Source organism: Heptranchias perlo, chromosome 13 (assembly GCF_035084215.1).
Source record: "Heptranchias perlo isolate sHepPer1 chromosome 13, sHepPer1.hap1, whole genome shotgun sequence".
Classification (NCBI taxonomy): domain Eukaryota; kingdom Metazoa; phylum Chordata; class Chondrichthyes; order Hexanchiformes; family Hexanchidae; genus Heptranchias; species Heptranchias perlo.
In genome coordinates, this window is record NC_090337.1 from 31,682,113 (window position 1) to 31,705,420 (window position 23,308).

General features: G+C 41.0%; 3 protein-coding genes across 7 annotated transcripts in view; 2 read left to right on the forward strand and 1 right to left on the reverse strand.

The window, feature by feature from the left end:
• plaat1 (phospholipase A and acyltransferase 1) overlaps window positions 1-22,664 on the reverse strand; it is a 37,837-nt gene extending 15,173 nt beyond the window's left edge. Inside the window, exons 1-3 of one of the 5 annotated variants that reach the window (XM_067995293.1) lie at window positions 22,559-22,664; window positions 8,662-8,783; window positions 6,208-6,358 (exon numbers count right to left, since the gene is read on the reverse strand). The gene's annotated coding sequence lies outside the window, so the exon portion shown is untranslated. Of the gene's footprint in view, window positions 1-1,163; window positions 1,389-2,517; window positions 2,824-6,199; window positions 6,359-8,661; window positions 8,784-22,558 lie in introns of those variants that run through there. The other 4 variants (XM_067995292.1, XM_067995294.1, XM_067995298.1 and 1 more) reach the window with 4 other exon arrangements.
• On the forward strand, window positions 2,624-13,234 carry polr2h (RNA polymerase II, I and III subunit H). Its single transcript, XM_067995299.1, has 5 exons — window positions 2,624-2,815; window positions 4,882-4,965; window positions 5,887-5,980; window positions 11,576-11,659; window positions 12,789-13,234. Exons 1-5 carry the CDS (start codon window positions 2,743-2,745, stop codon window positions 12,904-12,906), a joined length of 453 nt encoding a protein of 150 aa, XP_067851400.1. The 5' UTR covers window positions 2,624-2,742; the 3' UTR covers window positions 12,907-13,234.
• Window positions 22,336-23,308, forward strand: part of mfsd8l1 (major facilitator superfamily domain containing 8-like 1) — a 68,364-nt gene continuing 67,391 nt past the window's right edge. The window contains exon 1 of the mRNA XM_067995289.1: window positions 22,336-22,843. Within this exon, the coding sequence (XP_067851390.1) occupies window positions 22,768-22,843 (76 nt within the window). The 5' untranslated portion in view covers window positions 22,336-22,767. The remainder of the gene's footprint in view (window positions 22,844-23,308) is intronic.

Sequence of the window (23,308 nt, forward strand, 5' to 3'; positions counted from 1 at the left end):
GAGAGAGATCCTGAGCTGCCTCGTGCAGCCTACCACGTACAGAGGGCACCGTTCCTGCTGTTGGAAGACTGCAGCCCAGGCTGGCGCTGGACCGCACTAGCCGCCTTTCCACTGTGGTCTTGATTTGCGGCCCCAGTTATCAGCTTGATAGTTGATGGCGTCTATCAGATCCTGCTCGGCCTTAGTAAGAGGCTGGAAGCTACGATTCATAGTGCCCTCCAGTCTGTCACCTAACACCTCAAGACCAGAAGTCTAAGCTTCCATCAAGGTGGAAGCCTCGATTGCTCCTTCACTGTCCCGTCAGGGGACCTGCTGTGTGTCGCAAAGCAGCAGCCACCTGCTCCACTGGTTCTCGCAGCTCTAACATCGCCTGTGTGATGTTGGTGCTCAGCATTTCAGCAAACTTGGAGGCCATACCCGTGAGAAGCTCTGTGTTACTGCTTATGAATCCCAGATGCTCCATCAGCAGGCACCCCTTCAGGTCGGCAGCTGTCAAATCAGACTCCACTGACTCACCAGTCCGTGGCCGCCTTCTAGCCAGTCTCTCTGGAGAGGTGGCAGCTTCCTCCACCTCTTCAGAGTCTCCCCGTTTCCCAAACTGGATTGTGATGCTGCAGAGTTCACCTGACATTGAGGCGCTTGCTGGTCCCGGTGGAATGGGTCCGCTCTGGTACCCGATTGGGGAGAGGAGGATGACTCTGACTCTGCTTGGGGATGGCCGGAAGGTGAAGGGGGAGGTTACATTTCCAGTAAAGAATGGAGGTGCGCGGCTCCTCCACAGCGACTGCCTTCCAACATCTTGAATGACTTGTGGGAAGAAAAAAGAGGGTTAGAATGGTTGCCTTTGCCAGTGGTGAGATGCCCCATGGGCGGCCTGCTCGGGGATGGCTAGACCCCCGTCCTGAAATATTGAGAGCTAGCAAGCAGACAGATACTCATCAGCCCAGCAGCCTCCTCCCCCCCCTCCCCTGTCTTACCATGCAAAAACGAGAGAAAAATTAGGCTTGCAGTCGTTTGAATGTGTGGAACAATTGAAGGTGCAACAGGTCTGCATCTTTCCAGAGGTTTCTGCTGCAAAGTAATTGATTATCTAGTTCTGTCTCAGAGATTTGAATGTGGTGCCGACAGTGGGCAAGAAAGGAAGAACATGGTGAGTGTCTTACCTTCGCTGCTCTGATCAGGTCATTAAATTTCTTACGGTACTGCTCTGCCTTCCTGGGGACTATGTATAAGGCACTCAGTGCCTCTGCTACCTCAATCCATGCCTGCTTCCTGACCGCACATGAAGGCTGGGATGTTGGGAAGCTAAGAAGCTGGTCCCGCCTTCACTCTATCTCGTCCAGGTTGTCCTCCATAAAGTTGAAAGCCCTCTTCCTGGCAACCTTCTCCTGTGAATCATTCATCAGTGAGAGGGGACAGATTTAAGACAATGGAGACTCACTATGGAGTAATTTAAATGAATGAATTAAACATCTTTATGACAGAGAGCTGTGATACTTACCTTGCACTACCACACTGCACTCTGATGGAAATGTCTCTCCCCCCTTTTATTGGCCTCAACCCTAACACCTTGTGGCCCCATATTTATGTTCCAAATACATTCCAATACATTCACACCACATTGGCTATTTATGCTCATTTTACTAAAGAGATTGGCACAAAATTTGACCATAACTTGACATCAGCAGAATGGGAATTTCAGGTGTAACATCCGGGTTGCATCCTCGCAGGAAATTCCGGGCCTGTCACAGAGTCGTTTTTCTTTCCTGCTCCCCTGTTACTTTACCTGAATGCTGAAACTTTGTGCTGTTCAGTCGACTTTGGAGAATGGAGATCTCTATTTTAACCATACTGGTAGTGCTGAAACTCCTAGTGAGGATGGAGTGAAGCTGTCCCACTTCACCCTATTTATTTAAATAAAAACAGTATTCATAGCTGCTGATGGAGTCTGTAGCCCCTTGATATCTGCGAACCCAGATGTAAATCTATGGCCTTTAAAGTTTTTTGAAGTACGCAAGAGCCCCCTGGACCAGAGCAGATGCCGAGCTGCGGATTATAAGTACAAATCTGTTCCTATGGGTCACCAATCTCTGCCTTATTATAAAGTGGGATCCCTATGGTATCTAAATGGTAAGGCATGGGCCCTATAATAAAGTTTGGGGTTTCTTCCCTCAAAAGGATGAAAACAAAACTGTTCAAAGTTCCTGTGTTGCGTTTAAATATTTTACTAAGTTACAACAGTGGTTACACTTCAAAAGTACTTTATTGGCTGCAAAGCATTTTGGGACATCCTGAAATTGTGAAAGGCTATATATAAATGCAAGTCTTTCTTATTCCTAGGAAGAGTATATCAAAGTAATTTATTACCAGCACTAAGTAACTAACTGCTCATGATATACTCCGGAGTTTTGTCATTATAAATTTGTTCTGTTACAGATTTCCATAAACGTTCAAGAATGATTGAAAAATAGCCAGACTTGTAAAACTATAGGACACGAATGTTGTCTCCATACTTACGTTAAAAGTACTTTGGAAATGTCTTTTCAGAACCAAAGCAGTGCCTTGATTAAAGATGGCGGGATTGGGATCATATGCTCACACTGCGCTGCTGTGAGACGCGGCGGCTCTGCCAGTATCCCGGCATACCTTGAGAAGCTCGCAGGACCCAAACGGGGCCTGTTTGGCAGCGGTTGGAAGTTGCTTGTTTTGAGTTCGCTTTAAGTTAATTTTATTTGTAGAACGATGGCGGGGATTTTATTTGAGGATATTTTTGATGTGAAAGATATTGATCCGGAAGGTATAAAATTCGACAGAGGTAAGTAAAGGAGCCGAGGATGTTTCTGGCAGTTCAGAGCCGAGCGCTGCTCCATGCGCTTCCTCTGGTGCACGGTGTGTTTCAATGAATGGCATCAGGCAGCTCAAATACACTGGCTCCCACAGTGAAGCCAATTGAACGATTCCGCCATCATTATAAGTTTATCACAATCTTCGGAGTTTGGACTAGATATTCTCTTGGGTTCAATGTCACTCGCCACTCCCATAAGTGGGAGCTTGCACCTACCACAATCTGGAGTGCTTCATTTATTGCCCATTATCCAGTTAAACGGTAATGTTACTCAGGAATGGCAATGTAGAACCTTTGCTGTGATAACCAGCTCATGTAATATTGCACATGTGTTTTTCTGTCGTTATATAAGATTGGAATAGACTCCATTCGGACCATCCAGTCCCTGTCGGCATTGACCCTTCATGCGAGAAAATAGTTCTAATCACATTTACTCACCCTGTTCCCCTATCGCTTCAACCCATTTTCCTTCATTCACCTATCCAAACTAATCTTGAATGTTGACATAGCTTCTTCTCTAACCACGAATCCTGGAAGTGAATTCCACAGCCTCCAAAGTTTCTGTCAGGTCTGGATTTCAACACCAAGTGAGTGCGAAATTCACCCGCTGTCACAGAAAACAGGCACAGGGTATTTTAATCCCTCAACTACTGGAAACAGCTTGCTTCTATCTACCCTTCCCCATCCTTTCATAATTTCAAATGAGCACACTTCTATTATGTCGCCCCATAATCTGTGGTGTTCTAACGAAAAAATACCCAATTTTTCAAATCTTTCTTCGTATTTATATTTTCTCATACCAGGCAGTATCCTAGTGAATCTACATTGCACCCTCGCTGAAGCTTCAATATCCTTCCTCTCGTGTGGAGCCCAATACACAGTACTGTAACGGGCCGTCTTAAGGTTTTATATACACTCATCATAACCTCTGGGATTTATATTCTATACCTCCTTGTGATAAAACCTAGATTTCCATTAGTTTTTTTGCACTTATCAACCTGGGGTACTGCCTTCAATGCACTTTGAACTTGTACCCCTAAATCCATCTGCTCTTCCACAACACCGAGCCTACTTCCATTCTGAGTATAATTATTGTTTTTTTTACCAAAATGCATCACTTATTTACATTGATTTTCACCTGTCACTTGTTAGCCCTTTCCCCATCTTATCAGTATCCTGTAATAACTTCCTTTGGTCTGTTAGAGAGTTAATTAAACTGCCTATTTTGATATCATCTGCAAATTTTGACACCACACCATCTAGGCCTATATCCAAATCATCAATACACACAGTGAAGATAAATGGCACCAGAACTGGACCCTGAGGGACGCCACTGCACACTTCTAACCATTCTGAAAAACTGCCCTAACTCCTATTCTGTTTTCTCCCTTCTGACCAATTATATATCTAGTTTGCTATCTTCCCCCTCATTCTATACTCATTAATCTTCTCTAGCAATCTCCCATGTGGTATCTTGACAAATGCTTTCCTAAAGTCTATGTACACTACATCCACTGCATTTCCTCCATCTACCATGTCTATTACTTCCTCATAGAATCCTATGAAGTATAATTACATAGAATCAACCGCACAGAAACAGGCCATTCAGTCCAACTGGTCCATGCAGGTGTTTATACTCCACACCAGCCTCCACCCACTCTAATAACAATAATATTTAAGGATTTCAAAATATAATGATTGAAATGTATTCTTGCCTACTGCTGTCATTTTTTAATTGCATTGATTTGGTTTGCTTTGGGCTCTTGTATTTTGTACAAGAGAGCAACAAATGACCAGTTTTTAATGTGGGAGAATATACTATAGTGCAAAGAAGTTTTAACTGATATAAATGTGCTATGTAATAAAATGCTACTCCTATGAATATTTAGCAAGCTGCCAATGTATTGGATTATGCAGTAGAAATCTGTACATTAGCATGTTAAATGGCAGTTCTAGAATTCCAGACAAGATAAGTAATGAAAGCAATATTTAAATACCTTTAGGCAGATAATAGGACTTTTGTGTTGTCTTTACAGTTTCACGCCTACACTGTGAGAGTGAATCCTTTAAAATGGACCTGATACTTGACGTAAACATTCAGATTTACCCTGTTGAACTTGGTAAGAATTTCAATTAACATGTATTTCTGTAATTACAGTATTTTAGACGTCATGAGTTCAGTTACAGTTAAACTAAATACTGCTACTATGGAAGAGTTGAAACGTCTTGCAGTTTGACAGCTGTAATATTCTTAGAATGGTGAGAGGGGAGAACATCAAGTTATACTGCCTGCTTTTATTTCTTTCTGCACACGGACACTTAAACACATGCCCAGCTCTCTGTTCGCCCAGCTCTTATTGCCAGTGAAATTTTTATGTTGGAAAAGATTTAAAAAGCTGGTTTTTTGACAGTTATGGTTATTGCAAAGCCAAAGTTATGAGAGACTACCTGTTCTTGGTGTTCATACATCCAATGCAAAATGCTGAACTGATATAGTTCAATTCGGTGAAACCAAAACTGATTACTCCAGAATTACATTTAATAATTCTCTCTTTTGATTTTATAAATTGAGTTCAGTAGTATGCAGATTACAGGGATGTCATTTGATCATTTACAGTGATGTGCTAGAATGTAATTGAAGTACAAAATCTTCCTAAGTTTATTGCATTGGACTTAAGGAAGTGGTTAGTTTATGTGGACTCAAAGTTTACAGTGCAGAATTAAGAGATGTAGAGATGTCATGTTTTACCAAAGTAGGTCTTTTTTTATAACATTTATAGTATTCTTCAGATGTAATATGACAGTTTAATGTAATTTAGTTTTACATACCAGTGCTGCATAGATTTGGACTGGGTTAGAAGTGGGGAATATCAGTAAACTCATTGATGCAATTACATCACTCTTAAAAGTAGGTAAAGTAATTGTAGACTAATGAGGAAAATGTGTTCTGAATTTATTCAAGTTTTGGATGAGGGTCTAGTATAGACCAGGGAAGGAGTTGTCAGACCCAATATCATTACCCTATCATTCTTTTTCTTCAGGAGACAAGTTTCGCCTTGTAATAGCAAGTACTTTGTATGAAGATGGAACACCAGATGATGGAGAATACAACCCCACAGATGACCGGCCATCAAGGTACTTCTGCATAGACAAGTTAAAAAAAAAGGTGCTAAGGAAAGGATATCTGACATTACTGTGATATGACATTGGATCTGGTCTGTCATGTTCGTTTTCCTGAAATGCTCAAAGGCATCTTGTTTTGATAAGTTGATCGTTAAACTTTATAATTGTCTGCCTCCTCCTAATTATCAGTAAAATGATGGAAGGAGTCAACATCAATTAACACCTACTCACCAACAAACCTGCGAATGGATGCTCAGTTCAGGTTCCGCCAGAATATCTCCGCTCCAGACCTCTTCACAGTCTTGATCCGGACATGTATGCAGGTGCTGAATGCCAGAGGAGAGGTGCAAGTAGCGAGTTTGACATCAAAGCAGCTTTCTACCGAGTTGGCTAATGTAGATTGGGAAATTAGATTAAAAGATATGGTAGACAAGCAATGGCAAACATTTAAAGAAATAATTCATAATTCTCAATGAATATACATTCCCTTGAGGAATAAAAACTCCACGGAAAAAGTGGTCCAACCGTGAATAACTAGAGAAGTTAAGGATAGTATTAGATTAAAAGAAGAGGCTTACAGCGTTGCCAAAAAGAGTAGTAGGCCTGAAGAATGGGAGGGTTTTAGAAATCAGCAAAGGATGACCAAGAAATTGATAGAGGGAGAAAACTGAATGAAAGTAAACTAGCAAGAAATATAAAAACAGATTGTAAGAGCTTCTACAAGTATGTAAAAAGGAAAAGATTAGCAAAAGTAAACATGGGTCCAATAGAGACAGAGACAGAAGAAATTATAATGGGAAATAAGGAAATGGCAGAGATGTTAAACAACTATTTTGTGTCTGTCTTCACAATAGAAGGCACAAAAAACCTAACAGAAATAGTGGGGAACCAAGAGTTTAATGAGAGCGAGGAACCTTAAAGTAATTAATATCAGTAAAGAAAAAGTACTGGAGAAATTAATGGGACTAAAAGCTGACAAATCCCCTGGACCTGATGGCCTACATCCTAGGGTTTTAAAAGAGGTGGATGCATTGGTTTTGATCTTCCAGAATTCCCTAGAGTCTAGAACGGTTCCCGTGAATTGGAAGGTAGCAAATGTAACCCCGCTATTCAAGAAAGGAGGGAGAGAGAAAACAGGGAACTATAGGCCAGTTAGCCTGTTATCAGTAGTAGGGAAAATGCAAGAATCTATTATTAGGGATGTGGTAACAGGGCACTTGGAAAATCAAATGATTAAGCAGAGTCAAAACGGTTTTATGAAAGGGAAACTGTATTTGACAAATCTCTTAAGGGTTTTTTGAGGATGTAACTAGCAGGGTAGATAAAGGAGAACCAGTGGATGTACTATATTTGGCTTTTCAAAAGGCATTCGATAAGTCCCACACAAGAGGTTGTTACACAAGATTAGGGCTCATGGGCTTTGAGGTACTATATTAGCATGGCTTGAGCTTTGGTTGATGGACAGAAAACAGAGAAGGAATAAACGGGTCATTTTTGGGTTGGCAGGTTGTAACTAGTGGGGTGCTGCAAGGATCAGTGCTTGGGCCTCAGCTATTTACAATCTATATCAATAACTTAGATGAAGGGGTCAAGTGTAATGTATCCAAGTTTGCTGACGATACAAAGCTAGGTGGAAAAGTAAGCTGTGAGGAGGCCGCGAAGAGGCTGCAAATGGATATAGACACGATGAGTGGGCAAGAAGCTGGCAGATGGAGTACAATGTGAGGTAATGTAAGGTTATTCACTTTGATAGGAAGAATAGAAAAGCAGAATATTTTTTAAAAGATGAGAGAACTAGTAAATGTTGGTATTCAGAGATGTCCTTGTACACAACTCACAGAAAGTTAACATGCAGGTACAGAAAGCAATTAGGAAAGCAAATGGTATGTTGGCCTTTATTGCAAGGGAGTTGGAGTATAAGAGTAAGGAAGTCTTGCTGTAATTATTGGTGAGACCTCACCTGGAGTACTGTGTACAGTTTTGGTCTCCTTACCAAGGAAGGATATACTTGCCTTAGAGGGGGTGCAACAAAGGGTCACTAGATTGAGAGGGTTGTCCAATGAGGAGAGATTGAGTAGAATGGGCCTATATTCTCTAGAGTTTAGAAGACTGAGAGGCGATCTCATTAAAACGTATAAAATTCTTAGCAGGCTTAGCAGGGTAGATGCTGAGAGGCTGTTTCCCCTGGCTGGAGACTAGGGGTCATAGTCTCAAGATAAGGGGTCGGCCATTTAGGGCTGAGATGAGGAGAAATTTCTTCACTCAGGGTTGTGAATCTTTGGAATTCTATACCCCAGAGGGCTGTGGATGCTCAGTCTTTGAGTGTATTCAAAACTTAGATTGACAGATTTTTGGATACTAAGGGAATCAAGGGATATGGGGGTAAGGTGAGAAAGTGGAGTAAGGTAGAAGATCAGCTATGATCTTATTGAACGGTGGAAGGGACCGTATGGCCTACTACTGCTCCTATTTCTTATGGCACCAAGGAGCCTGAGCAAGATGGGTCAAAGGGAAAATGCGATTAGCTGAAGTCATGCCTAATGCAAGGAAGTTGTTGTGGTTGTTGGGGATCAGTTATCACAGTCCCAGAATATCACTGCAGAAGTTCCTCAGGCAAGCAACCTTAACCCAAGCAACCTTAACCCAAGCAACCTTAACCCAAACATCTTAAGTTGCTTCATCAATGACCTTACCTCCATCATAAAGGAGTGGGTTTGTTTGCTGACAATTGCAGGGTGTTTAGCTCCATTCATAATTCCTCTGATAATGAAGCAGCCCACGCTAGCTGACAGCAGGACGTGGATAATATGCAGGCCTGGGGTGACAAATGGGAGGTAACATTCATGCTGCATAGTTGCTAAGTAATGACCATGTTGAACAAGAAAAAGCCCAGCCATCTCCCCTTGTCTTTCAACGACACCACCATTGCCAAGTCTCCCACCATCAGCACCTTCGGGGTCACCATTGATCAGAAGCTAGACCAGCCATTATCAATACCGTGGGTACAAGGGCAGGGCAGACGCTGGGTATTCTATGAAAAGCAGCTCACCTCCTGATCCCTCAAAGTCTCTCCACCGTCTACAAAGCTCATCAAGGGTGTGATGGAATACTCGCCACTCACCTTAATGGGTGCAGCCACAACAACACTTTTTTGAAAAAAAAATGCTTGACACCATCCAGGACAGAGCAATTCATTTGATCAGTGCTCCTGCCACTGGACTTAATATCCATCCCCTCCATTACTGACGCTCTGTCGTCGCAGTATGTATAATATACAGGATTCATTGCTGCAACTCGCCAAGGTTACTTCCACAGCATCACCCTCCCCTGTGACCTCTGCCATCAAGAAGGACAAAAGCAGCAATGTTGCAAGAACATCATCACCATCAAGCTCCCTTTCAAGTTACACACCCTTCTGCCTTGGACATATATCACTGTTCCATCATCATCGCTGGGTCAATAACCAAGAATTCTCCACCTAACACCATTAGGACATATCGCTAAGACAGTCCAATGCAAAACAAAAACACTACACTGTCCTTGTATAGGTTTCATCTAGAATAATGAGTAGTTTTGGTTCCCTCACATGATGGGTCATATAGAGGACCTAGAAAAGGTTCAGAAGACAGCCACTAGCTTAAAGGCCCTTAGATACCATAATAGGCTTAGAGAGCTGGGTCTTTTTACTCTAGAAAAGTGTAGAGTTTGTGGAGATTTGATTATTTCATTATTTTAAAGACCTCAATTAGATTTGTGGATAGGGTATTTGAGTTGGATAGGCTAGAGAATGTGTATAAGTTATGTAAGCATAGATATTAGGGGTTTTTCTTTTCACTTTGGAACAAGTTGCAGGCTCATGCAGTGCATGTGGATTATCTACAAGTATTCAAAAGCGAGCTGGACAAGTTCCTGACTGTCTGATATCACAGCATACAAAAGTAAGTAGGGTATTGGGCAATGTGTCTCTGGTTACCTGGAACTTGTTTGATTGCCTTGGGGCCAGAGAGGAATTTTCCAGATTTTTTTTGTCCCCTAAGTTGGCCTATGGTTTTTGCCTCTCCCAGGAGATTACATGTTTGCTGGCAGATGGAGGATGATGGGGGTCATGGTGTTAAGTTGCATCATGAGAGCGCGGGACAGGCTTGATGAATCACCCAGTCTTTTCCTGTCCGTTATTCTCATATGTTTGTATGTCTAACTTGTATCATTTTTAACCCGGGCTGACAAAATACCTTTTATCTGTGTTTAACAGGACCTGAAAGAAGAACATTTTTATTTCATGCCTCTGAACTGTTTGGCAGGTTATATTGTTGACTTCACAAATTGCTGTTCTTTCTAGGAAAATATTTTTAATATTTTTACAGTGTATTATGATGTCTGAAAACTTTGTGCAAGTGTGGAACAACAGGCCTCTATTTCTGAGCTGGCCTCCAAAGGGCCTGCATGGGGATTAGTACCAGCAAATATTTAAAAAGTGGGAGAGTATCGTCTCTCTCCCTGGATCTAAATGATTGTGTATAGTCTAGTTTAATGGTTTCTGGCAATGAGAGCAAGATTGCATAGCCAGATGAAACAATGGCAGTAAAGGTTAAGCTAATTTTATTTGTTAAGCACTAACTTGCTGAATCCTTACTCCTAGTAGGATTTAGTTTAAAGAGAGTTTTAGGAAAAAGCCATAGTGGTCTTGTCGTTAAGTATTAACTATGTCCTTAAAAATCTGCCTCCTGCTCTACGTTTTTAAAAGGTTCTAAAATATACCCTATTATGGCTGGTTTTGAGATCTGATATGCAATCTTGCTATATTTAAGGCTGGATGCTGAAGGACACTGGTTCACTGTCTTCGCCTTGCAATACCATATGCTGCTTAATACAAAGGTATTTTTAGTTTGAATAATACTCAAGAATACAGACATTGTAGGGCCTTATCCTGGAGTATGCCACTAATTGTTCAACACTTCGTCGTAGCTATCATTTTAGTTGCCCACTATTTCTCTGCTAGTTTTTCCGTACAAATCACGTGCTTGTACTTCTCAGTGCTAGTCTTTTATTTTATGTACACCCATATTTATTTCTTTGCCACTTTCTTCCATTCTCTCCTGAAGGCTGTGGTATTGTTGCACAGTGGTAAATTGGCTTGCAAAGCACAATCATGCCCTTGCCCAATAGTCACACACATTCTCACGTGCTTTTACTTCCAGCAGAGGTTACTGGATGGTCATCAAGAGCTCTGGCTGATTTTCCCTTCCCCAATCAAGGCCGGTCCAAACATGTTTACTGCTGTCCCAGACATACATCTTTATAGCAAAGTGGGCCATGGTTGGAATAGTTCAGATACCAATGTCAAAAGTACTTTTACCTAGGTTGCTGAATGCCTTGTGTGAAATGAAGTTAAGCAGTTCAGACATCACAGTGCAAAAATACTTGAAGCACTTGCTTTCCATATTAAGAGACTAATTATTGCTGAGTGGGTTGAATGGAAATAGACTGGTAAGTAGTGAACGATATTTAGCCTAAGTTTGTCTGGGTCCAAAAATGTAAGTATGTTCTATTTCTAGGATTTTATTTTCTCACTTTACTAAATGTTATTTCTTTTCTATTTTGTAACAGGGCAGACCAATTTGAGTATGTTATGTATGGAAAAGTTTATAGAATAGAAGGTGATGAGAGCTCGACTGAAGCAGCCACCAGACTGTGAGTACAGAATGTTGTGAGCTACTGCAATATGAAAGTTATTGACATTGATTTTACATTTAATAAGATGATGGATTGTATTACTTAAATATAGATGCTGCAAATGTTTATGGAGATAATTTTGTATAATCTTTGGATGCCTTGTCCACCCAAATTCTGGCTTCGCACCAGGACAGAATGTAAATTATATCTAAAACTAGACTTTGCACACTGCTGTTCTGGAGCAAATCTTTCTCTGATCATTGTCATATAGCATGCTGATCAGGAATGAGTTCTGGTAGAAAATGATTACTTCTTGCAATACTTATGCTTTTTAAAGAGAAATATACTCTAATTAAACTACCATGATGCAAGAATAGTTGATTTATGATGAAAAGCAAAAATCTGGACAGATGTTAGAATAGACCTTGGAAATGGACAATTCAACTCAGCTTATATTTTATGTGGAGAAATGATTTTTGTGTCATTTTTTTATTCATTCTCGGGATGTGGGCGTCACTGGTAAGGCCGGTATTTATTGCCCATCCCTAGTTGCGCTTGACAAAATGGTGATAGGCCTTCTTTAACCGCTGCAGTCCATGCGGTGAATGTGAACCACCTTACTGTTAGGTATGGATTTAGACCCATTGTTGAAATATGTCCAAATCAGAATGGTGGGGAAATTGGAGGTGATGGTGTTCCTGTGCACCTGCTGTCTTTGCTCTTCTAGGTGGTGGAGGTCAGTGGTTTGGGAAGTGTGGCTGAAGAAGCCTTAGCGAGTTGCTGCAATGCAACCAATAGATAGTACACACTGCAGCCACAGTATTCTGGTGGCGGAGGGGGTGGATATTTAGGCCAGTGAATGATGTACCGATCAAGCTGACTACTTGTAAATTCAAGAATAACTTTTATTAAAACCATCCCTGATATTGGTACATCAGCTTGTTAATATACTTCCTGTATGAAACTAGGATTGGAAGTATTGTTTAGAGATAGTGACAATGTTCAGCAATTCTGCCATGATTGCATTTCTCTATACATAAAAGAAGTAAAAAAAAATTCCAACAGCAGAGATGGTGTTTTCAATTTTACTTTCCTTGTGTGCTGAAAATGTTACAAAAATACTCATTTGGATTTTCATTCCTTCCAGGTCAGCCTATGTATCCTATGGAGGCCTCCTTATGAGGCTTCAAGGGGATGCAAATAATTTACATGGCTTTGAGGTGGACTCCAGAGTGTACCTGCTAATGAAGAAGCTTGCTTTCTAAGATACATGGACAAAAATGATGGGAATCGTAAAGTTGCTTTGCTTATCAATAAAATCAAGTTTGTTTGTTGATGTATGTCAACAAATCATTTATAACAGCAAATGTGTAAATGTTGCCCTACATTTCCAGTTCTCCCTGTTTTAAAGGAGATGATGTAGAAAAGTAACCATTTAAGGAAAATTAGAAGTTGCCTCACTCACCATCTGAAACTGAAGAAAATTTTATCAAGTTGCTATGAAGTGAAAAGAAAGTGTATTTTTGTGATAACGAGTGTACAAAATGTATGTAATTGAACTCTCCAGTGTCCAAATAAAAATTGTGCTTCTTGTTTCAGGAGTAACATGTGATATTTTAATGATACAATATGCCATACAAAATATGTACAGGTTTATTTTTAAACAAATTTGATCTGCGAAAAGGGATGTTACTTTGGGGACTCTATGGACAGATCAGAAATTCTTAGGAGCATGAAGGAGTGAACTGAGGAACCTAGTATTTGGTCATACGGGCAGCAGAGATATAACTTAACTGGCAGATTGTGTGGTACTTGAATATTGTCCTGTCACTTTGAGATCTGACTTGATGGAACTCTGCACTTTGTAACAGATGTCCATGTACACAAATCACTAAAAGCATGTGCACAGGTACAAAAAGTAATCAAAAAGGCTAATGGAATGTCGGCCTTTATCTCAAGGGGGCTGGAATTCAAAAGTGAGGAAGTGATGCTTTAGTTGTGAGCCTTGGTCAGACTGAATCTGGAGTACTGCATTCAGTTTTGGGTACCGAACCTCAGGCAAGATATATTGGCCTTGGAAGGGGTAAAGTGCAGATTCACCAGAATGATACCACCAGGGCTTAAAGAAAGAACTTTCATTTATATTGCACTTTTCATGACCTCAGGACATGCCAGAGCGCTTTACAGCCAATTAAGTATTTTTGAAGTGTCATCACTGTTGTAATGTATGAATTGCGACAGCCAATTTGCACACAGCAAGGTCCAACAAACAGTAATGTCATAAGACCAGATAATTGTTTTTTTTTGTGATGTTGGTTGAGGGATAAATATTGGCCAGGACACTGAAGGGTTAAATTATGAGGACAGGTTGCACAAACCTGGCATATAGTCTCTTGAGTAAGAAGGTTAAAGGATCTAATCAAGGTATTTAAAGTAATTAAGGGATTCGATAGGGTAGATACAGAGAAACTATTCGGTAGTGGCAATCTGGAACTCGCTCCCCCTACTGACTGGGTGCTGTGTCAGTTGAAAATTTCAAGACTAAGATCGATAGATTTTTTGCAAGGTAAGGGCATCAAGGGAAATGGAACAATGGTGGGTAAATAGAGTAGAGGTATAGATCTGCCATGTATTACATAGTATGTATAGTACAGAAATAGGCCATTCCACACAATAGGTCCATGCTGGTGTTTATGCTCCACACGAGCCTCCTCCCTCCCTACTTCATCTAACCCTATCAGCATATCCTTCTATTCCTTTCTCCCTCATGTGTTTATCTAGCTTCCCCTTAAATGCATCTATGCTAGTCGCCTCAACTACTTAAGGCGACATTATAACCAGTCTCTGGGTAAAGAAGTTTCTCCTGAAATCCCTATTGGATTTATTAGTTGTAAACAATTTTACAACACCAAGTTATAGTGAGAATCCCTACGTGGTCAGTTTTCGGTAAAATATTAAGATGCCAATATTAAAATGCCTACGTGGCAAAGAAGCAGAATGCAAAATGGTTAGAAAGGGTTAATTAGTTAGTAACTGAGATTGATACAAGTGGCCTGGCCCTCCTGCTGGGCCATATGTTTGCGTAGTCAGCAGGTTTGCATGGTCTTAGCAATGTAGAGTCTTTGATGTGATTCAAGGACTGGTCTGAATGTCTCCATGTTTATGGCAGATCAATATAGGTAACGAGCTTAGCCAAAGTTGAAAGACATTCCAGGTTGGGAGATAAGGAACAGAAGGAACAGGGAAGAACATTCCAAGTTGGAAAGTGAGGAAGTATCCCCTTTGATGTCTAACAGCAACATGGTCAGCACATGATTATTTATGATTGGCCGGAAATAATGTAACCTCGCATGGCAACCTATGCCCGGCTTATGATTGGTGTTGACCCTCGTTAAGTATGTTCCAACCCTATTCATCTGTATAAAAACGTGTGGATTTCTGTATGTTTTTGTTCTTGCTCTGCCAGCATAGAGGGACTCTATCAGGAGTCCAAATCAATGCTGCAGACTAAGAACCCTGCTATTAAAGATGTGTTGAACTTTAAAATGTATTCGACTTCAGTTTTTACTGAACCAGACTGAGGGGAAAGAATCCGGATCGTCAATAGTCCAACGATTTTTGAAATTTACAAGCTTTCGGAGGCTTCCTCCTTCCTCAGGTAAATGTCAGGAACTCCTCGAAGCCTACGCATTTATAAATCACAGAACAATACATGGTGATTACAGACAGCCTTTGTAACTGCCTGTTGCCAAGGCAATCACTGTGTTCAGACAGAGAGGTGTTACCTACAGAACCCCCGAATATACATTCAACAAAAAAAACCAAACAAACAAGAAAAAAAACCAGAGAGAGAGGCAGAAACATCCGGAAGGCAGAGAAAGCCAGCAAATGACCCGTTATATTAAAAACAGATAGCTTTTGTTTGCTGGTGGGCTTACGTGTAGCGTGACATGAACCCAAGATCCCGGTTGAGGCCGTCCTCATGGGTGCGGAACTTGGCTATCAATTTCTGCTCGACGATTTTGCGTTGTCGTGTGTCTCGAAGGCCGCCTTGGAGTACGCTTACCCGAAGGTCGGTGGCTGAATGTCATCAATGACGACGAACACCTCGCTATGGCCATCCCCACACCTCCACTACTCGCCTTTAAACAGCCACCCAACCTCAAACAGACTATCGTTCGCAGCAAATTACCCAGCTTTCAGGAGAACAGCGTCCACGACACCACACAACCCTGCCACGGTAACCTCTGCAAGACATGCCAGATCATCGACACAGATACCACCATCACACGAGAGGACACCACCCACCAGGTGCATGGTTCATACTCCTGTGACTCGGCCAACGTTGTCTACCTCATACGTTGCAGGAAAGGATGCCCCAGAGCATGGTACATTGGCGAGACCATGCAGACGCTGCGACAACGGATGAACGGACACCGCGCAACAATCGCCAGACAGGAGGGTTCCCTTCCAGTCGGGGAACACTTCAGCAGTCAGGGACATTCAGCCACCGACCTTCGGGTTTACAATTGTCAACCCCAGTCCATCACTGGCATCTCCACATCGTGGATTTATTAGTGACTATCTTATATTTATGGCCCTTTGTTCTGGTCTCACCCGCTAGTGGAAACATCTCCTCCACGTCTATCCTATCAAACCCTTTCATAATCTTGATGACCTCTATCACAGACTGGAAAAGCTGGGATTGTTCTCCGTAGAGCAGAGAAGATTGAGAGGAGATATGATAGAGGTATTCAAAATCATGAAGGGTCTAGACAAAGTAAATAAAGAAAAGCTGTTCCCATTGGCGGAAGGGTCGTGAGCCAGAGGCCACAGGTTTAAGGTGATTGGTAAAAGAACCAAAGGCGACATGAGGAAAAACTTTTTTATGCAGCAAGTGGTTAGGATCTGGAATGCATTGCCTGAAAGGGTGGTGGAAGCAGGGTCAATTGTGGCTTTCAAAAAGGAATTAGATAGGTAACTGAAGGAGAAAAATTTGCAAGGCTACGCAGAAAGAGTGGGGGAATGGGACTAGCTGGATTGCTCTTGCAGAGAGCCGGCACAGGCTCGATGGGCCGAATGACAACCTCCTGTGCCATAACCGTTCTACGATCAGGTCACCACTCAGACTTCTCTTTTCTAGAGAAAAGAGCCCCAGCCTATCCTGATAAGGATATCCTCTCAGGTCTGGTATCCTAGTAAGTCTTTTTTGCACCTTCTCCAGTACCTCCAAGACTTTTTTATAATATGGAGACCAGAACTGATCACGGTCCTCAAGTGTGGTCTAACCAATGTTCTATACAAGTTTAACACAACATCTCTGCTTTTCAATTCTATCCCTCTAAAAATGAACCCTAGTGCTTGGTTTGCTTTTTTTAATGGCCTTACTAACCTGTGTCGCTACTTTTAATGATTTGTGTATCTGTACTCCCTCAGCTCCTCTTCCCCCATTTAGACTTATTATCCAAGCAGTATGTGGCCCCCTTATTCTTCCTACCAAAATGTAATACCTCACAATTATCTATATTGAAATTCATTTGCCAATTACACACCCATTCTGCAAGTTTATTAATGTCATCCTATATTTTGTCGCAGTCCTCCTTGGTATTAACTCTACCCCCCCAATTTGGTGGTGTCTGCAAATTTTGAAATTGTACTTCAATTCCCGAGTCCAAATCGTTAATGCAAATTGTGAACATCAATGGTCCCCATGATGTGGAGATGCCGGTGATGGACTGGGGTGGACAAATGTAAGGAGTCTTACAACACCAGGTTATAGTAGGAGGAAAGCTCCGAAAGCTTGTGATTTCAAATAAAGCTGTTGGACTATAACCTGGTGTTGTAAGACTCCTTACATCAATGGTCCCAGCACTGATCCTCGTGGAACACCACTTCCCTCCTTTTGCCGATCTGAATAACTACCTTTAACCCCTACTCTCTTTTCTGTTTTGTAGCCAGCTTGCTATCCATTTTGCTACTTGTCTCCTGACTCCACATGCTCTGACCTTAGTCATGAGTGTGGTACCTTATCAAAGGCCTTTTGAAAGTCCGGATGTATATTACATCTACTGCTTTACCCTTGTCGACCCTTTCTGTTACTTCTTCAAAGAATTCAATAAGGTTGGTCAAGCATGAACTTCCCTTTTGAAATCCATGCTGACTATTCTTTATTATATTTTCGGTTTCTAAATGTTTTTCTATTTCATCTTTGAGTATGGATTCCATTATCTTTCCTAACACCGACGTTAAGCTAATTGGTCTATAGTTCCCTGGACTGGTTCTATTTCCCTTTTAAAATATAGGAATAACATTAGCTGTCCATCAGTCCTTTGGCACTATCCTCTTTTCTAATGAATTTATATATATATATGTAATAGTGCCTCTGCTTTCTCTTCCTTAACTTCTTTTAATATGTGTGGATGCAATCCATCTGGACCAGGGGTTTTATCCTCTCTGTTTGATTAGTTTATCAATTATCTCCTCTCTTTTTCTATCTTAAATGTCTTTATATCTTTTTTGATCTTTTCTTCTAATGTCATGCCCACAATGTTAGTCTCCCTGGTAAATAATGAGGCAAAGTAATTAATATTTCTGCCATTTCGCTGTCATTACCTGTGAGTTTATCGTGTGTATCCCTTAGTGGCCTTATTGCTATCCTGATTTTTCTTTTATTATTTATGTGTCTGCAGAATACTTTACTATTTATTTTTATAGTCCTTGATAATATAATTCCGTACTTTCTCTTTGCCTTCCTAATTGTTTTCTTAACTTCTTTCCTAACATTTTCATATTCCATTTTGTCATCCTCCCCTTTGTTGTCTATGTACTTAGTGTATGCGTTTTTCTTTAGTTTCAATTTTACCCTTATTTCTTTATTCATCCATGATATATCATTACTGGCTAGTTTGTTCTTGCCTTTTAGTGGGATATATTTCTGCTGGACTCTATTGATCACCATTTTAAATGTTTCCCACTGCTGTTCTATTTCTTTGTATATCAGTAATTTTTTCCAGTTTATTTTCCCTAGTTCCATTCTCATCCCCTGAAAATCAGCATGTTTTCCAATTTATTACTTTGCTTATATCCTTCTCAATCCTTATATTAAACCTTGTTATGTTGTGATCGCTATTGCCTAGATGTTCCCCTACACTTCTCTTATCTGTTCCTGTTCATTTCCCATTACTAGATCCAGCAGTACTTCCTCTCTTGGGCTTTTTACATACTGGCTAAGAAAGGAGTCCTGCACACATTTAGTGATCTAACTGAATGGAGGAACAGGCTTGAAGGGCTGAGTGTCCTGCTCCTGTTTCTATGTAGATAGACCACAGTCCAATAGGGAGAAATGTCTAGCTATAGACATGAAACACGAGTGAGTAGGAAACAAAATGCCTTATGTGGCTGTTTCTTCCCCCTCCCCGAGCTCATTAAGTTGAAATTCACCGTGTTATCTACATGTGTGGAACTAAATAATGTTATGAACATCATGGACTTTTAACCTGGGTTCAATTAAGTTACCTGTGCTCATTTGAGATGATGAACGTTGGCTCTGGAGAACAGAATATTTAACCATTTTGGGTGCCCAAATCAACATTGGGCACTCCATGACCATATATACTATATCAAGCTACAAAATAAAGCTTTTATTTTGACCCAACAATGTGCCTTAGTTTCAACCTTATAACAGCAGCTCCAGTGACAATTTTTCATTTCCCACACCAGTGGCACAGCGCAAAACTAGCAATATCATGCCATAGGAGTTGCTTGTGTGGGAAGGAAAAACATTCACACTTTTGGAACAAGCAGCACTGTACTAAGGTTTGGGTTAAGGCACACTAGAAATGACTGTTGCCAGCATCAGTGGGTGAATGCTTAATATGCTCATATGACATTCTACTATCTGCTATTTTAACATTTTAAATGGATTAATGCCTCCACTAAAATAGCGACTAAAGAATGTCAGACAAAGGCATCAAGCCTTTGTCTGCTGATATCTCTTGCAGCAATTTCTAGGTTATTGTTGGAACAGAAAAATGTGCTTTACAGACATTCTTTTCTGTACTATCCATGAAGTGGAAGTGCTGAAGTAAGAGTTTTGTTCCTCCCCATTGACATTCTTTACCTTGGTAGATATAAAACTATAAACACTACCTGCCCCATCTGTGGCAGAGTCTGCAGCTCCAGGATTGGACTATTCAGCCACCACAGAACCCACCCTCCCGGAGTGGAAGCAAGTCATCCTCGACCCTGAGGGACTGCCAAAAAAGAAGATACAAAACATACAAGAGGAAAATAGAAATGACCACTTGTGTACTGGAAAGGAAATTGAGATTGCAGATCAAGCCACTTTATGATGTCCTTGTGCAACTGAAAGAGTACACAGATACAAATTATGTAATATAATGATCACAGGGTATTAGGAAAGTCTTAGTATTGATGTGCAAATAGTTAAAAACTGAAATACCCAGATTTTTTAAAAAAATAATCAGGAGCAATTCAAACTGAAAGAAAATAGAAAAAGTTACATTCTTTGTAATAATATCTCTTTCCTTGATCATCACACAACATCAGGCAAATATTTTAAGGGTTTATCCTGAAGAATTCCTTTAACTTGATTTTTTAAAAAAATGTTCACAAAAGTAAAAATATTGTCATTTACTCACTTTCTGCAATGCTTGAATCATTTTCCAGGGATTTGGCTAGAAATTGTGAAGTCATATTCTATATTTTAAATTCTTTTTAACATAAACAATTTAAATATATTCCTCATGTTGTTCTGCCTTGTGTGTTGTGAACAAGCCATCAGAAATGACAACTAAAACTTACTTTACTGTATTGACCTGTTAATGTAGGAAATCATAGAATGGTTACAGCACAGGAAATGGGCTGAGTGATTTTTTTTTAGGTTTAGGAATACAATGATTAAAATATATTCCAGTACTTCCATAATATCAAAACAAAGTAGCCAGTCTGATGTTTAACAGTAAATTAACTTGGCTTCCTTTCCAGAGATTACTATATAAGTTAAAGATCTAACATACTCAACTTTATTGAACTTAAGACTTCAGAGAATGGGTTCTGGAGAGATTATGTTATGGAAGTCATTTACAGGCCACGTTTTGAGAGTGTGGAACTCTCTCCCACAAAAAGCAGTAGATAGTAGCTCAATTAATAATTTTAAATCTGAGATCAATAGATTTTTGTTAGCTAACGGTTTTAAGGGATATGGCACCAAGGAGGGTAAATGGAGTTAGGATACAGATCAGCCATGATCTCATTGAATGGTGGAATAGGCTCGAAGGGCTGAATGCCCTACTCCTTTTCCTATGTTCCTATTTGATAGTTTCATGCAAGATCCTCCAATGCAAGTATACCTTTCCAGAATATAACAGAATAAAGTAGTAAATTAATTGTTTTATTTGCATAGTGGTTTTAAAATGAGGAAAACAAATGAAATATGGAGTTTAGAAATGACTAAACTGAGATTTTATACTCTGGGTTTGTCTGGAATAAAGTGCTACCTAGTGCAGCGGATGTTTGTTCTGGATTCTTTTAATGTGATGGAGTTACTGGTGCAAGGGTGAATGCAAAGTCTTGAAGGGAAGGAACTGAGAATCCTACAGTTCTATTTCCTGCAACAGTCCAGTAAATGGAAAGGCTTGATGGGTCTAGACTTGGAAGTCTAGCTACAGCATGTTGGAGGATGTTCTGCAGTCTGCTTGGGATGTCAATTCCTCAAAGAAGTCAAGCAAAGAGTCAGGTGGGATTTTCCCCTTTGAAAACCCAAATAGGCTGCTACTTACTAGGTTAAATGTAAGGACTTGCACAACACCAGGTTATAGTCCAACAGTTTTATTTTAAATCACAAGCTTTCCGAGCTTACCTCCTTCGTCAGATTAGTGACCTGACTTCACTCACCTGACGAAGGAGGTAAGCTCCGAAAGCTTGTGATTTAAAATAAAACTGTTGGACTATAACCTGGTGTTGTGCAAGTCCTTACATTTGTCCACCCCAGTCCATCACCGGCATCTCCACATCACACTTACTAGGTTGTTATTATAATAGATAATCCTCAAGTTTACTTCTGATAATTGATTACATTGGATTAAAGTAAGATTAATAATTCCGTAGTTGCCTGTGTCCGTTTTGTTACCCTTTTTGAATATAGGTACCATATTGGTCTCTTTTCAAACTACAGTACTGACAACTCGCTAGTGTCTGGTGACTCCCTCAGAATGATTATCAATGCCTTGCAAATCTCTCCCCTGGTTTCTCTGAGCACTATGGAGTAAATACCATTCATACCTTTGGAATTTATTGATTCTGAGCCCTTTTAACTCGTTTGGGACTTCAATCTCAATGGGGGGGGGGGAGCTTCTATGGGCAGAACTTCATTTTTCACATTGGGTATGAAATTTACCAACTGAACCTTCAGAAGAGTAAAAGTTTGCGAAAAAGTGGAAGTTACTTCTACATCTCATTAGTTTAATGTATGGATGAATTTTAATTAAACAACATAATTAAAGCCACGATCCAAAGCCTATGTCCCACCTCAATTTCCATCCACTGTTGCGTTATGAACTTGGCAAAAAGTAGAACCAATCCTTCATATGTCGCAATCTAAAGATTTTTTTTCCAACATGCACGGGTTGGGAGGAGAAGTGACGTGGTAAGGTTTCACTGTTGAAAAATTATTTGCAGTTGCAATTAGCTCATCTCACCAGGAGGGTCGTGCGGCGGGGCTCGAGCGTATGCCCGTGAATAGATCGCGCGAGCGGATTTAAAGTAAACGAAACGGCCACTGCACGCGGGGGACGGGTTAATCCCCGTGACGGTAATTAAACCCGGGAGCAGCACGTGGAACATGAGGCGCGGGGACGCGCACGGGACGAGCCGCGCTCCCGGGTGACTGATGCCCACCTGAGCGAAATAAAATAGCCGTAAACAAGTGGCCCGAGCAGCATACAGCTGAGTCGTGCTGTCCTCGTAGTGGCTGGGGTGCTGAAGGTCGATCTGTCAGTGTCTCCGGCGCCGCCGTCTGGCGGGGTGGAGAGCGCCCGATCCCGAGATCCGCTGCCTCCTTCCCCCCCCCCCCACTCCCCAGCAGCAGACGATAGGAAGACATTGTAATGGAGCACCGCACCAAGCGAAGGCTCACCAATATCACCATCGGACTCCTCTTCCTCTTCAGTGGTATCGAGTACGGTAAGAAAAGGGGAGAGAGCCGCGCTTAATCTCACTGGGCATCTAAATCATTGCATGGAAAAACCAGTGCGAGAGTTGTGATGAGCACCGAGTGAATGAGGAATGTGTGAGCGCATTCACAACTTGAATATAACGATTTACTGTGTTTGTGTATTCAAATCTGAGCGCGAGCCTTGGGGCTATTTATTGGGTTGACATTGGGCCGGATTTAGCAGCGAACTTGCACTTGTCCATAGACTTTCTATGAGGTTTTACACCGCTGACAACAGGACAGCGAGTCAACTCAGCGTCCTCTACCGGGCATCTGGGAACTGTGTGAACGGGGCAAGCAGCTGTTTTGTCTCCTTAACCAATTGAATTGAAGAATTGTTAGTAACAATGTAGCGTCCCAACAAGCATAGAGAATGCAATGTCAAATCAAGTACAGAAAGCAAAATAAAGAGGGAAAGAAAGATTGAATTAAGA

Bases quoted from the DNA above. Each gene is read 5' to 3' on its own strand.
- polr2h (XM_067995299.1), top strand. From the start codon at position 2,743: ATGGCGGGGATTTTATTTGAGGATATTTTTGATGTGAAAGATATTGAT. The intron at 4,966-5,886 runs GTAAGAATTTCA...CTTTTTCTTCAG, and splicing joins GATTTACCCTGTTGAACTTG to GAGACAAGTTTCGCCTTGTA. The intron at 5,981-11,575 runs GTACTTCTGCAT...ATTTTGTAACAG, and splicing joins ACAGATGACCGGCCATCAAG to GGCAGACCAATTTGAGTATG.